This window comes from Triturus cristatus, chromosome 1_1, assembly GCF_964204655.1.
Source record: "Triturus cristatus chromosome 1_1, aTriCri1.1, whole genome shotgun sequence".
NCBI classification, from domain to species: domain Eukaryota; kingdom Metazoa; phylum Chordata; class Amphibia; order Caudata; family Salamandridae; genus Triturus; species Triturus cristatus.
The window spans coordinates 38720406-38737105 of NC_140579.1; the positions used below are offsets into that span (position 1 = coordinate 38720406).

The window sequence follows — 16700 nt, forward strand, 5'->3', positions numbered from 1 at the left end:
CCAGGTTCTTTGACAGTTTTAGAGCAACAGGTGTAGGTGTTCCTTATAGCGGTGGTATAGTGGGCAGCCAGTCAGGGCTCCGTTGATATAAACAAATGCATGTATATGTCCGCATTCCTGAAAACGACTGCCACTTAGCATCTGTGGCCAGCTATCTAGGGATCCAATCAGAGGGCTGCAATGTGACAGGTGTGAGATGGAGGAAGGTGGCTAGGGCACATGCCAGATCTCTCTGGGAGGCATCTTCAAACGCCTTCACACCAGTCCTCTTTTATCTAATGTGCATAATATATAAAAAAGGAAATTAGTGTGATGTAAAAAGGCAGTTTGTATGAATCCTACCACTGTTGTAGCCCTATGGCTTTCCTACTGCAGCAGAACTGGCTAGTGAAATCAACAATTCATTTTGGTAGTGCATTAGGCGACAGTGTGCAACCACCAATATCCCCAGGAACTCTGGCCAGTGGCTAAGCACCAAAAATGATTGCAACTGTCCTGTGTTCAGGGCAATAGTTTAGAAGCCGGACGAGAAACATATGCTGCCATCATTTCCTTATAGATGGAAAATTACATTCATCACATTTGGTAAAAATTTACTAAAAATAATTAACATGGTTTGCAGGCCCTATCAAAGAAATGACATCAGGCTAGATGGACGGGGCGACGATTGAATGCATGGATGCAAACATCGGTCACAAGGTTACAAACTTTGGTATGTTTGTCAACTGGTACGGCCTTGTCAATCAGCCTAGGTCAAAGGAACTAATTTCACATGCATGGTGACCCTCTTTGGCAACAGACGTCCTCTTGTGCTTATCCAGGTCCTGCGGCAAAGCCGGGCGACCCTTAGAGTATCAATTGTTCAATATCCAGTCCGGTGTAGTTGAATGGAGGAATGCTCGGTGCACAAGAGGCAGTCTGTGGTAAGCAGGCTAGTGGGTTGACAGTGCAACTGGTAAGGTCCATGTCCTTAGTGAAGTAGACAGCGTCTCCAGAATTGACAGAGGGATCCTCGGTGAAATAGTTGTAGGGTCGCAGCAGGAAGCTGACTCCATTCCCTGCAGTCACTGTGTTGGGAATGTCCTCAGAGTGTGGAATGTGAAGGAAGCCAGTCGTGATCCAGGCGACCAGGTCCTGTGAGAATTCACAAACAAGTAGAAGGGTAAGTTACAAGTTAACCTCAAGGGAAGGCCAAACAATTGTGTGCCATGCAGAAGAGAGGATCACATATTTCAGGCGTATTTTTTTGTGTTTACAATTACTGAAAGATTAAACTTCCATGGAAAGAAACACATTACAAGGTTCCAAGCAGTACAAAAGGGTGACATAGTCATTCGCAGAGTTAAAGATAGCTTTGTGTGTGTGATGGGAGGTGACAAAATGCTAACTTTACAAACCTGAACCCTATGTGTAATATGTAATACACGCATTAGACTGTAGGTTACAGTAGGGTGCAAAAGCGAAGCGAAGGATGAGGAAGCTTGGAGGAGGGATGACACTGGAATGGAGGCGGGGGTCCTTCAAGGTGATCTTCACCTGGAGGGAAGGTTCAGGCTACCTGTAGGTCACCTGGGAGAGAGTTCCATTGGAGGAGTCCTAGAAGGCCCCTTCAGTGTACTAAAGGGACTAGAGTGCTGAAGGAAATGTAATTGGTGGAGAGCTTTTTTTTTTTAAAGGCTTAGCGGGAAATAATTTCAGTTAGTTTTCTGGAAGGATTTTTGTGACTAACATTAAAGATGACGAACCGCAGGTTGCAAAGTTAACAACCTTACTTAAGGGAGACAATGAATCCCGGAGTAACACTGTCAAGATGCCCCTACAACAAACAGACAATTGTCTACATTACTAGAGCGTTGAATAACAACGTTGCTGTGTGGGATGGAAGATGGGGTGAGATTTTACAAATATTCTATTTTCAGTATCTGACTGTGGTGAATGTGGTGAATTTGGATGTTTTATGCAGATTGTGTGGTTAAAAAGCAACTTGGGGTTTGTAGCTGAGGTGGGCGGTGTTAGTGTGGCAGCCAGGTGGGAAGAGAATGGGATCAGGAAGAGAGCTTGGTGAGTTAGAGGCAGGGACGTGGCTTTTTAGGATTCCCAAACCTAAAATAGAGGCATACTGGATGAAAGTGTTTGTATTAAAACATTTCACGAAGAATAGCCACCACACACATATATGATGGCACAGTCAGAATGGTTATTCCGAATGTAGTTATCTCTTTAGATTATTGGAATTATAAAACCTCCTTTACATGATGGTGAATGTGTTTAATTAGCAACTATACTATTGTTTATCCGGAAAAAGTTTTCGAGGACACAGAAGGCAAAATAGGGAAGATGGCCACACGTGTAATCCTTTATGTATAGTACAAGAACAATACAGTTCCTTAAATATTAGTGTGTACTATGAATGGCATACGATTTTAATAAGTTCACCTTACATTATATATGTTTCTAATTTTCTAAAATATTAAGCAAACTTTTCTTTTAAAGAATGGTCATTTCCATAATGCCAATATTTACACAATTGTTACATATTACTAACAATAATTATATATTTAGATGTGATTGTATTAATTGCTGTAAAGTTTGGAATAAAGAGTGTCTCTTTTTGATACAAAAGTCTCTGTACACATAATTTTGCTATTTGATTATATGAGAGTTGTGCTGTGAAAATCTTGAATATCTTTTTTTCATGACACCACACAATGTCTAATTACAATAAGGTGCCCCCTATTGCTACCAGCTATTTCTCAATTAGGATCAGCTTTTGGAATACAAATACATTCGAAGGGGCCTTTTTCTTCGATTGGCCTTGAAAGCACAGCGGGTCCGCCAGACTTTTATTGTTAACAATCATTTAACATATACATAGCGCGAGCTTTAGGTCTAACTAGAGGAGCATCCCTATCTCACCTCATGTAAATGGCTATTTGGTGTATTACTCCGTCTCATATGAAGAGATTTCATCCCAATGCCTGAGGGACTATTTTACATTAATAACACTGAATCATCAGGCTAACATCTGTACATTGTATACTATAAAGATTGTGCACGGAAAGCATTCGTTTTTTAGGTCTCGCCTGAGACAGCGCTTTAGCGCTGCTCTGGCGAGACTTATAGTAAGCACTTTTGGAAGTGCAAACGAGTGCTTTCAGGCCGCCAACTACTGTGCATGTGTGCCGGGCGCGCGCACCATTTGGCAGCCTGAAAGCACTCGTCTTTCACTTTCGCCTGTCACACAGCCGCGCTTTGAAGTGTGATCGCGATTGCGATCACTTACATTTCGAGGGCGCTTTGATGTTTTCAGTGAGCCGCGCGGCCACTGAGGACATCAAAGCGCCCGTGAACACCATTTGCCACCCCCACCTCTTCAGCCAACTTACTCGCCATGTCTGCTCTGGATTCTTGTGCCTCTTTTTGTAACTCAGGAGCAGTAACATTGTCGTGGTGTCACTAGGGCTTCAAGTGGATGCTTTTTCAATATTATATACAAGCCACAGTTACTGCTAATTTATCTTATGCAACTAACAACGATTGACAAAGCCAATAGTCCTAACTTGTTGTAGGTATCATGTTACTTGTTGTGTGTAGCTGTAACCACGTAGCTACAGCCGCCCACCTAGTGCTTAATTTGTAACAAATAAGTGCTGGTGTTTTAATGAGGCGGAAGCTTTACACTTTATACTTTTTTTTTATTTTGCGTAACACAGAGGACATCAACTGAAATTTAATAGTGGCTTGGCTACAGCCACTTTCCCAGTGCTTAATTTGTAACAGAAGAGGTGCCGGGGCTCTGATTAGGTGGCAACTTTACACAGCATGTTGTTTTGTTTAGCCTGCCTAACACAGAGCACACAAACCGGAACAAGCATTTGCAATGCAATAGGTCTCGCATTTATAAGAGTTTGAACTATTGGCATTGTAAAATTACAATGCCTTTTATTTATGTTTTGGTTTTAAAACAAATAAAAGGCATTGTCATTTACAATGTCAGTAGCATAAACTCGCATAAAAGCAGCGTGTGGAGTGCAGCAGTGTGCAGCGTGCAGCAGTGTGAGGCGTGCAGCAGTGTGAGGCGTGCAGCAGTGTGCGGCGTGCAGCAGTGTGTGGCATGCAGCAGTGTGTGGCGTGCAGCAGTGTGTGGCATGCAGCAGTGTTTCGTGTAGCAGTGTGAGGCGTGTAGCAGTGTGAGGCGTGCAGCAGTGTGCGGCGTGCAGCAGTGTGCTGCGTGCAGCAGTGTCGTGCAGCATGCAGCAGTGAGTAATGCAGCACTGTGCAGCAGTGTGTGGCGTGCAGCAGTGTGAGGCGTGCAGCAGTGTGTGGCGTGCAGCGGCATGCAGCAGTGTGTTGCGTGCAGCAGTGTGAGGCGTGCAGCAGTGTGAGGCGTGCAGCAGTGTGAGGCGTGCAGCAGTGTGTGGCGTGCAGCAGTGTTTCGTGTAGCAGTGTGCGGCGTGCAGCAGTGTGCAGCGTGCAGCAGTGTCGTGCAGCATGCAGCAGTGAGTAATGCAGCAGTGTGCAGCAGTGTGTGGCGTGCAGCAGTGTGCGGCGTGCAGCAGTGTGTGGCGTGCGGTGGCATGCAGCAGTGTGTGGCGTGCAGCAGTGTGAGGCGTGCAGCAGTGTGAGGCGTGCAGCAGTGTGCGGCGTGCAGCAGTGTGAGGCGTGCAGCAGTGTGAGGCGTGCAGCAGTGTGAGGCGTGCAGCAGTGTGTGGCGTGCAGCAGTGTTTCGTGTAGCAGTGTGAGGCGTGCAGCAGTGTGCGGTGTGGAGCAGCATGCAGCAGTGTGCGGCGTGCAGCAGTGTGCGGCGTGCAGCAGTGTCGTGCAGCATGCAGCAGTGAGTAATGCAGCAGTGTGCAGCAGTGTGTGGCGTGCAGCAGTGTGCGGTGTGCAGCAGTACATTCCGTATGACTGCCCTCCTCAAATCTGTGCTGCTGCTAGAGACAAACAAACATTGTAAATTATCTACTTATCTAAGACACATTAACATCATTACAAGGCCATGTGCTTGCCCCTGAAAGCTCAGGTAGCCATACTAGCTAAACATTGAGTCACGTCTTGAGCCAATCAGGTGAAGTTTTATAAGTCTTGCTGAATGCTGTTCCTCTTTATCAGACAAAGTAAATTCCAGGACAGAACAGATGAAAATGAAATGTGTCCTTCTCCGATTGGGTAATGTAGTAGCATATAGTCACATATAGTGTTTCCTTGAAGTGGCAGCTCAGCTGCAACTTAATCAGAGGAAAGCCTCTGAATGAAGTAGAGAGTATGGGCATTACTCAAAGGAGCGACCTGTGGCTCTCAAAAGAGCAGACACCCCGTCAACAAACAACCCTATCATCTGCTGTTCTTCGTGGTAACTAGTGATAAAGTAAACATAATCAAACACCGCTCCATAAAAAGAGCCTCAGAGATGCATATTGAGGTGGTTGGGGCAGGGGAGTTTAAACCTGTATTTGTAATCACAGCTCGGAAAATATGCTCCCTCGATAGCAGGTTTTGAATTGATTTTTGCTGGATAGTAAAGTTGCTGGCGTGGGCAGGCAGAGGTTTCTTCCAGTCTGCTTGTGAAAGTCAGAAACAGTGAGTAGATAATGCCTCTTGTTCTCTCTAAAGTTCATTCTTTAACTCGGAGAAATTCCAGGTCATAGTGATGAATATTATATGCCTTAGATGCAAAAAAACAGGCGCTGGGCTCTGCACTGAACCAGCTCAGCACCATGTGGCCCCAGAGCTCAAACACAGCCCAAGAGCACAGAGCGAAGCAGAGTGCGTCCTGCGATGGGAACCCCTCAATGGTAACGGGTCCTTACTCCCAGGGAGGCACTACAAGGTCATACCAAGAGCAGAACGTGCGCTATACTACTGGGTGCAGATGACATAAATACCATAGCTTGAGTGTGACACATGACGAGTGTCAAGTAAAGTGAATTATATTTAGGATATGATGCTTATATAGAACAAACGTGAATAGTTAGATAGTTTTCATTGCAGCCCCAAATCCTTGATGTTTACCCATATGGCTTATTTCTTTGTGAATGGTGCCCCATTCAATCTGTGAAAGCCTGTTTTTTGGTGCAAAGTTCCTGTATGGCCTGCAGACACGCATTGTGCAGCTATAAAGATTTTTGCATGTAACTATTTACTTGTATTTTTTTGCAAAGTACCCGAGTAATGCGGCTTATATGAACATGTAAATAAACATTAAAATGAGGGTAAACGGCTGGATAGCAATAAAACGCATGGAACGCATTGTCTAGGGCTGTTGGGATAGACTCGGAGGAAAGGAGGTTGGATTAATCTCACTTAATGACGATGCATTGTTTCAACGGAGCAGTACTGAATTATTTCCTTTTCTACGGCTCACTGTGCTCCTTTGTAAATGATAGGGTTGGGTGTGAAAGGCTAGCTCTCTTAAAACGCTCGGTGTTAGCACCATTGTTATCAGAGACGCTTGAGCCCCGGAGAGGTGCGGAAAAAGTAGGTGTGAAGAGCTGGAGGTTGCTATCTTTATGACACGCACGTGCTCAGGGTCACTGATACTGAGAAAAGAACCCGACAGAGTCACAGGAAGAAATAACGGGCGGCGAGAGGTGAGGCAGCGGAAGGAGTAAGTAATGGCAGAAATAAAGTGGGGATGGGCACAGACACCGTGTTCTAGAGCCAGGCGTGCCAGGGAGGGAACATCTTAATGCTGTTTAAGGATCGAGATGGGTTTAGCGAGGTTCTTCCCATTTTACACAAAAAAGGAAAACCAAAGTATGTGATAGAATGATTTGCCGAATCATGCGGGAAATACGAGGTAAATGATACGGTGAAGAAAAGCAATTTATGCAGCCCCTGTGATCAAAGGCAGATTATATGGCATGTTCTGTTGCATTACTGTATGGTAATATATACATTTTAATAGCCGTTTACATATAAATGGATCTCAACGCTATAGAAAAGATCTTTCCCAACAAGCAGGAAGTGGGATAAGGGAGGGGGTGGCAAATGGTGATCACTTTCGCGGCCGCTTTGATGTCCTCAGTGGCCGCGGCTCACTGAGGACATCAAAGGGGCTGCGAAGTGATCAGGCAGTGCTTTTCAGGCTGCCAATTGGTGCGCGCGCCCAGGGCACATGCACTGTATTTGGAGGCCTGAAAAGCCACTGTTTGCACTTCCAAAACTCGGTTACTATAAGTCTCGCCAGAGCAGCGCTAAAGCGCTGTCTCAGACGAGACCTAAAAATGGGGAGGGGATGTTCTTTAAAGGCCACTACTGCTAACTTACGAGTTTTGAAACCAGGTTTTAATGTCTGAATATGCTTAATAGCCTGTGATTGTGGACAAATTAGTTGATATTTCTATAGACACAAACATAAATATGACCTAAAGTGGAGCTACGTTATTATTTTATTTGTGTGTAGCTGCAAACACGTAGCTACAGCCACCCTCCTAGTGCTTAATTTGTAACAAAGGAAGTGCCGGTGTTTTGAATAGGCAGCAGCTTTACACTGTATATGTCTTTATTTAGTTTGCGTAACACAGAGCATATAAACTAAAATTCAATAGTGTCTTGGCTACAGCCACTTTCCTAGTGCTTAATTTGTAACCAAAGAGGTGCCGGGGCTTTTATCATGTTGAAGCTTTACAGAGCATGTTTGAATGGTTAGCCTGCCTAACACAGAGCACAGAAACCCTACAAATGGGGAGGACATGTTGTTTAAAGGCCAAAACTGCTACATGCCACACACTGATGCACGCCACACACTGCTGCATGCCACACACTGTTGCATGCCGCTGCACACCACACACTGCTGCACGCCACACACTGCTGCACGCGTAACACTGCTACACGCCACACACTGCTGCACGACACACACTGCTGCACGCCACACACTACTGCACGCCACACACTGCTGCACGCCACACACTGCTGCACGCCACACACTGCTGCACGCCACACACTGCTGCATGCCGCCACACACTGCTGCACGCCACACACTGCTGCACGCCACACACTGCTGCACACCGCACACTGCTGCAACCGTGACACTGCTACATGCCACACACTGCTGCACGCCACACACTGCTGCACGCCACACACTGCTGCACGCCACACACTGCTGCACGCCACACACTACTGCATGCCACACACTGCTGCACGCCACACACTGCTGCACGCCACACACTGCTGCACGCCACACACTGCTGCACGCCACACACTGCTGCATGCCGCCACACACTGCTGCACGCCACACACTGATGCACGCCACACACTGCTGCACGCCATACTTTTTTTTTATTGTGCGTAACACAGAGGACATAAACTGTAATTTAATAGTGGCTTGGCTACAGCCACTTTCCCAGTGCTTAATTTGTAACAGAGGAGGTGCCGGGGCTCTGATTAGGTGGCAACTTTACACAGCATGTTGTTTTGTTTAGCCTGCCTTACACAGAGCACACAAACCGGAAAAATGGAGAGGGGATGTTCTTTAAAGTCCACTACTGCTAACCTACGAGTTTTGAAACCAGGTTTTAATGTCTGAATATGCTTAATAGCCTGTGATTGTGGACAAATTAGTTGATATTTCTATAGACACAAACATAAATATGACCTAAAGTGGAGCTACGTTATTATTTTTATTTGTGTGTAGCTGCAAACACGTAGCTACAGCCACCCTCCTAGTGCTTAATTTGTAACAAAGGAAGTGCCGGTGTTTTGATGAGGCAGCAGCTTTACACTGTATATGTCTTTATTTAGTTTGCGTAACACAGAGCATATAAACTAAAATTCAATAGTGTCTTGGCTACAGCCACTTTCCTAGTGCTTAATTTGTAACCAAAGAGGTGCCGGGGCTTTTATCATGTTGAAGCTTTACAGAGCATGTTTGAATGGTTAGCCTGCCTAACACAGAGCACAGAAACCCTACAAATGGGGAGGACATGTTGTTTAAAGGCCAAAACTGCTACATGCCACACACTGATGCACGCCACACACTGCTGCATGCCACACACTGTTGCATGCCGCTGCACACCACACACTGCTGCACGCCACACACTGCTGCACGCGTAACACTGCTACACGCCACACACTGCTGCACGACACACACTGCTGCACGCCACACACTACTGCACGCCACACACTGCTGCACGCCACACACTGCTGCACGCCACACACTGCTGCACGCCACACACTGCTGCATGCCGCCACACACTGCTGCACGCCACACACTGCTGCACGCCACACACTGCTGCACACCGCACACTGCTGCAACCGTGACACTGCTACATGCCACACACTGCTGCACGCCACACACTGCTGCACGCCACACACTGCTGCACGCCACACACTGCTGCACGCCACACACTGCTGCACGCCACACACTACTGCATGCCACACACTGCTGCACGCCACACACTGCTGCACGCCACACACTGCTGCACGCCACACACTGCTGCACGCCACACACTGCTGCATGCCGCCACACACTGCTGCACGCCACACACTGATGCACGCCACACACTGCTGCACGCCATACTTTTTTTTTATTGTGCGTAACACAGAGGACATAAACTGTAATTTAATAGTGGCTTGGCTACAGCCACTTTCCCAGTGCTTAATTTGTAACAGAGGAGGTGCCGGGGCTCTGATTAGGTGGCAACTTTACACAGCATGTTGTTTTGTTTAGCCTGCCTTACACAGAGCACACAAACCGGAAAAATGGGGAGGGGATGTTCTTTAAAGTCCACTACTGCTAACCTACGAGTTTTGAAACCAGGTTTTAATGTCTGAATATGCTTAATAGCCTGTGATTGTGGACAAATTAGTTGATATTTCTATAGACACAAACATAAATATGACCTAAAGTGGAGCTACGTTATTATTTTTATTTGTGTGTAGCTGCAAACACGTAGCTACAGCCACCCTCCTAGTGCTTAATTTGCAACAAAGGAAGTGCCGGTGTTTTGATGAGGCAGCAGCTTTACACTGTATATGTCTTTATTTAGTTTGCGTAACACAGAGCATATAAACTAAAATTCAATAGTGTCTTGGCTACAGCCACTTTCCTAGTGCTTAATTTGTAACCAAAGAGGTGCCGGGGCTTTTATCATGTTGAAGCTTTACAGAGCAGGTTTGAATGGTTAGCCTGCCTAACACAGAGCACAGAAACCCTACAAATGGGGAGGACATGTTGTTTAAAGGCCAAAACTGCTACATGCCACACACTGATGCACGCCACACACTGCTGCATGCCGCTGCACACCACACACTGCTGCACGCCACACACTGATGCACGCGTAACACTGCTACACGCCACACACTGCTGCACGCCACACACTGCTGCACGCCACACACTGCTGCACGCCACACACTGCTGCACGCCACACACTGCTGCATGCCGCCACACACTGCTGCATGCCACACACTGCTGCATGCCGCCACACACTGCTGCATGCCGCCACACACTGCTGCATGCCGCCACACACTGCTGCATGCCGCCACACACTGCTGCATGCCACCACACACTGCTGCACGCCACACACTGCTGCACGCCACACACTGCTGCACGCCACACACTGCTGCATGCCACATACTGCTGCACGCCGCACACTGCTGCAACCGTGACACTGCTACATGCCACACACTGATGCACGCCACACACTGCTGCATGCCACACACTGCTGCAAGCCACACACTGCTGCATGCCGCTGCACGCCACACACTGCTGCACGCCACACACTGCTGCACGCCACACACTGCTGCACGCCACACACTGATGCACGCCACACACTTCTGCACGCCACACACTGCTGCATGCCGTTGAACGCCACACACTGCTGCACGCCACACACTGCTGCACGCCGCACACTGCTGCATGCCGCACAATGCTGCACACCGCACACTGCTACACGAAACACTGCTGCAGGCCACACACTGCAGCACGCCACACACTGCTGCACGCCACACACTGCTGCATGCCGCTGCACGTCTCACACTGCTGCACGTCTCACACTGCTGCACGCCGCACACTGCTGCACGCCGCACACTGCTGCACGCCGCACACTACTGCACGCCGCACACTGCTGCACGCCACACACTGCAGCACGCCACACACTGCAGCACGCCACACACTGCTGCAAGCCACACACTGCTGCATGACGCTGCACGCCACACACTGCTGCCCGCCGCACACTGCTGCCCGCCGCACACTGCTGCCCGCCGCACACTGCTGCACGCCGCACACTTCCCACATCTGCTGCACGCCGCACAATGCTGCACGCCGCACACTGCTGCACTCCCCACACTGCTTTTATGCGAGTTTATGCTACTGACATTGTAAATGACAATGCCTTTTGTTTGTTTTAAGACCAAAACATAAATAAAAGGAATTGTAATTTTACAATGCCAATAGCTCAAACTCTTATAATTGCGAGACCTATTGCATTGCAAATGCTTGTGTTTACTTGTTTCACTTCTGCAGGCTTTTCTAACACCTTAAACCAGAACTCAAACTTCAAGCAATCGCTATTGGTTCTGCCCATGTTTGTTTATTTTTTAGTTAGGTTATAGCCAATGTCTCTCTGATTGTTGTTTCCCCCTTCTGTTTCTAACTAAATTGGAAGATTACAACAGTTTAAACAAATGCTGGCAAAGCCAATAGCAAGCCAGTGTTTTTTTTAAATTACTTAAAAAAAAAAGATACAACAGGCATTAAAAGTATAAAAGTAATAAAGAGTAAACAAGTTGCCATATAAAAATGGCTTGCACATGTTGACAAACATAACTAAACAAGAATTGGCGAAGCCAATAGGTCCCACCTTTCTGGTGTATTGGCTTTGTCAAGAATTAATTTGGGAAAAAGGGGGTGGTGATGGATAGAGTTTCTGAATGATGCAGAATACTCTTACCAAGTCAAGAGATCATGGTTTAAATCCATCACCGTTTTTTAGCTCACTGCACCATCCCAGCTCAGAACCTGGCTACATGCAAATTAGTCTGTACCTGTCCCAGTGCATGATGGGAACAGGACAAACCAAACTACCAAGCCAATTCTTATACTGGGAAGGAAACAAGCTTCCGGGGACCGGTTTCTGGCATCGCAGCCTTCGTCGGCCCGGCTTGCCTGAATCCTGATGGTGCAATGAGCAAGGGACTCACGTCTGAGCATACCCTCCCACACTGAGTGTGGATAAAATCAATTTGGGAAAAAGGGGGTGGTGATGGATAGAGTTTCTGAATGATGCAGAATACTCTTACCAAGTCAAGAGATCATGGTTTAAATCCATCACCGTTTTTTAGCTCACTGCACCATCCCAGCTCAGAACCTGGCTACATGCAAATTAGTCTGTACCTGTCCCAGTGCATGATGGGAACAGGACAAACCAAACTACCAAGCCAATTCTTATACTGGGAAGGAAACAAGCTTCCGGGGACCGGTTTCTGGCATCGCAGCCTTCGTCGGCCCGGCTTGCCTGAATCCTGATGGTGCAATGAGCAAGGGACTCACGTCTGAGCATACCCTCCCACACTGAGTGTGGATAAAATCAATTTGGGAAAAAGGGGGTGGTGATGGATAGAGTTTCTGAATGATGCCGAATACTCTTACCAAGTCAAGAGATCATGGTTTAAATCCATCACCGTTTTTTAGCTCACTGCACCATCCCAGCTCAGAACCTGGCTACATGCAAATTAGTCTGTACCTGTCCCAGTGCATGATGGGAACAGGACAAACCAAACTACCAAGCCAATTCTTATACTGGGAAGGAAACAAGCTTCCGGGGACCGGTTTCTGGCATCGCAGCCTTCGTCGGCCCGGCTTGCCTGAATCCTGATGGTGCAATGAGCAAGGGACTCACGTCTGAGCATACCCTCCCACACTGAGTGTGGATAAAATCAATTTGGGAAAAAGGGGGTGGTGATGGATAGAGTTTCTGAATGATGCAGAATACTCTTACCAAGTCAAGAGATCATGGTTTAAATCCATCACCGTTTTTTAGCTCACTGCACCATCCCAGCTCAGAACCTGGCTACATGCAAATTAGTCTGTACCTGTCCCAGTGCATGATGGGAACAGGACAAACCAAACTACCAAGCCAATTCTTATACTGGGAAGGAAACAAGCTTCCGGGGACCGGTTTCTGGCATCGCAGCCTTCGTCGGCCCGGCTTGCCTGAATCCTGATGGTGCAATGAGCAAGGGACTCACGTCTGAGCATACCCTCCCACACTGAGTGTGGATAAAATCAATTTGGGAAAAAGGGGGTGGTGATGGATAGAGTTTCTGAATGATGCAGAATACTCTTACCAAGTCAAGAGATCATGGTTTAAATCCATCACCGTTTTTTAGCTCACTGCACCATCCCAGCTCAGAACCTGGCTACATGCAAATTAGTCTGTACCTGTCCCAGTGCATGATGGGAACAGGACAAACCAAACTACCAAGCCAATTCTTATACTGGGAAGGAAACAAGCTTCCGGGGACCGGTTTCTGGCATCGCAGCCTTCGTCGGCCCGGCTTGCCTGAATCCTGATGGTGCAATGAGCAAGGGACTCACGTCTGAGCATACCCTCCCACACTGAGTGTGGATAAAATCAATTTGGGAAAAAGGGGGTGGTGATGGATAGAGTTTCTGAATGATGCAGAATACTCTTACCAAGTCAAGAGATCATGGTTTAAATCCATCACCGTTTTTTAGCTCACTGCACCATCCCAGCTCAGAACCTGGCTACATGCAAATTAGTCTGTATCTGTCCCAGTGCATGATGGGAACAGGACAAACCAAACTACCAAGCCAATTCTTATACTGGGAAGGAAACAAGCTTCCGGGGACCGGTTTCTGGCATCGCAGCCTTCGTCGGCCCGGCTTGCCTGAATCCTGATGGTGCAATGAGCAAGGGACTCACGTCTGAGCATACCCTCCCACACTGAGTGTGGATAAAATCAATTTGGGAAAAAGGGGGTGGTGATGGATAGAGTTTCTGAATGATGCAGAATACTCTTACCAAGTCAAGAGATCATGGTTTAAATCCATCACCGTTTTTTAGCTCACTGCACCATCCCAGCTCAGAACCTGGCTACATGCAAATTAGTCTGTACCTGTCCCAGTGCATGATGGGAACAGGACAAACCAAACTACCAAGCCAATTCTTATACTGGGAAGGAAACAAGCTTCCGGGGACCGGTTTCTGGCATCGCAGCCTTCGTCGGCCCGGCTTGCCTGAATCCTGATGGTGCAATGAGCAAGGGACTCACGTCTGAGCATACCCTCCCACACTGAGTGTGGATAAAATCAATTTGGGAAAAAGGGGGTGGTGATGGATAGAGTTTCTGAATGATGCAGAATACTCTTACCAAGTCAAGAGATCATGGTTTAAATCCATCACCGTTTTTTAGCTCACTGCACCATCCCAGCTCAGAACCTGGCTACATGCAAATTAGTCTGTACCTGTCCCAGTGCATGATGGGAACAGGACAAACCAAACTACCAAGCCAATTCTTATACTGGGAAGGAAACAAGCTTCCGGGGACCGGTTTCTGGCATCGCAGCCTTCGTCGGCCCGGCTTGCCTGAATCCTGATGGTGCAATGAGCAAGGGACTCACGTCTGAGCATACCCTCCCACACTGAGTGTGGATAAAATCAATTTGGGAAAAAGGGGGTGGTGATGGATAGAGTTTCTGAATGATGCAGAATACTCTTACCAAGTCAAGAGATCATGGTTTAAATCCATCACCGTTTTTTAGCTCACTGCACCATCCCAGCTCAGAACCTGGCTACATGCAAATTAGTCTGTACCTGTCCCAGTGCATGATGGGAACAGGACAAACCAAACTACCAAGCCAATTCTTATACTGGGAAGGAAACAAGCTTCCGGGGACCGGTTTCTGGCATCGCAGCCTTCGTCGGCCCGGCTTGCCTGAATCCTGATGGTGCAATGAGCAAGGGACTCACGTCTGAGCATACCCTCCCACACTGAGTGTGGATAAAATCAATTTGGGAAAAAGGGGGTGGTGATGGATAGAGTTTCTGAATGATGCAGAATACTCTTACCAAGTCAAGAGATCATGGTTTAAATCCATCACCGTTTTTTAGCTCACTGCACCATCCCAGCTCAGAACCTGGCTACATGCAAATTAGTCTGTACCTGTCCCAGTGCATGATGGGAACAGGACAAACCAAACTACCAAGCCAATTCTTATACTGGGAAGGAAACAAGCTTCCGGGGACCGGTTTCTGGCATCGCAGCCTTCGTCGGCCCGGCTTGCCTGAATCCTGATGGTTTGCCCTGTTCCCATTATGCACTGGGACAGGTACAGACTAATTTGCATGTAGCCAGGTTCTGAGCTGGGATGGTGCAGTGAGCTAAAAAACGGTGATGGATTAAAACCATGATCTCTTGACTTGGTAAGAGTATTCTGCATCATTCAGAAACTCTGTCCATCACCACCCCCTTTTTCCCAAATCGATTTTATCCACACTCAGTGTGGGAGGGTATGCTCAGACGTGAGTCCCTTGCTCATTGCACCATCAGGATTCAGGCAAGCCGGGCCGACGAAGGCTGTGATGCCAGAAACCGGTCCCCGGAAGCTTGTTTCCTTCCCAATATAAGAATTGGCTTGATAGTTTGGTTTGCCCTGTTCCCATTATGCACTGGGACAGGTACAGACTAATTTGCATGTAGCCAGGTTCTGAGCTGGGATGGTGCAGTGAGCTAAAAAACGGTGATGGATTAAAACCATGATCTCTTGACTTGGTAAGAGTATTCTGCATCATTCAGAAACTCTGTCCATCACCACCCCCTTTTTCCCAAATCGATTTTATCCACACTCAGTGTGGGAGGGTATGCTCAGACGTGAGTCCCTTGCTCATTGCACCATCAGGATTCAGGCAAGCCGGGCCGACGAAGGCTGTGATGCCAGAAACCGGTCCCCGGAAGCTTGTTTCCTTCCCAATATAAGAATTGGCTTGATAGTTTGGTTTGCCCTGTTCCCATTATGCACTGGGACAGGTACAGACTAATTTGCATGTAGCCAGGTTCTGAGCTGGGATGGTGCAGTGAGCTAAAAAACGGTGATGGATTAAAACCATGATCTCTTGACTTGGTAAGAGTATTCTGCATCATTCAGAAACTCTGTCCATCACCATCCCCTTTTTCCCTTTGTCAAGAATTAGCCACACTGCATTACTAACGTTTTAAAAAACACATATAAAATACTTTGACATGGCGGCCCACATCATTCCGTAGGCTCGTACACAATGTATATGCAGTGGCATCTGCCACAATGAAGAGGTGGTGGGGCGGGTGGAGGGAATGTGGGGGAGCACATGAGGTGGAGTGTTGAGGGGGAGTTTAATAATAAAAAAATTAAAAATAAACTTACCTGGAGCTGCCGCCCGCATCGTCCCTTGTTCTTCCTGGTCCCAGCATGCACTGAGGCAGCGTCACAGACTCCCTGTGCAATCCCTGCGCTGCTCTCATGTGAAAGCAGTGTGGGGATTGCTCTGAGGTGCTGGAAAAACGCTCCGCTCAGACCTCCGAGGGGGTTTCTCCAGCCCAGCTGTTCAATGCAGCCGGGCTGGAGAAAACCTAAGTGCACATGTGTGTTTTGGTCGGCCTGAGCCGGCCGGCCAAGCACTCCTCCTCCCATGTCCCGCCCCTCCCTGCATAAGGTGGCTCAGAGCCGGCAAATGAACAATAAACGATGCTAGAACATCGTT

General features: G+C 47.6%; 1 protein-coding gene across 1 annotated transcript in view; it reads right to left on the bottom strand.

Moving 5' to 3' along the window:
• Positions 1-576: 576 nt before the first annotated feature.
• The window catches only part of LOC146869288 (amine oxidase [copper-containing] 3-like), a 260397-nt gene continuing 244273 nt past the window's right edge, over positions 577-16700 (bottom strand). The window contains exon 4 of the mRNA XM_085647017.1: positions 577-1134. Coding sequence (XP_085503143.1) covers positions 847-1134 — 288 coding nt within the window. The 3' untranslated portion in view covers positions 577-846. The remainder of the gene's footprint in view (positions 1135-16700) is intronic.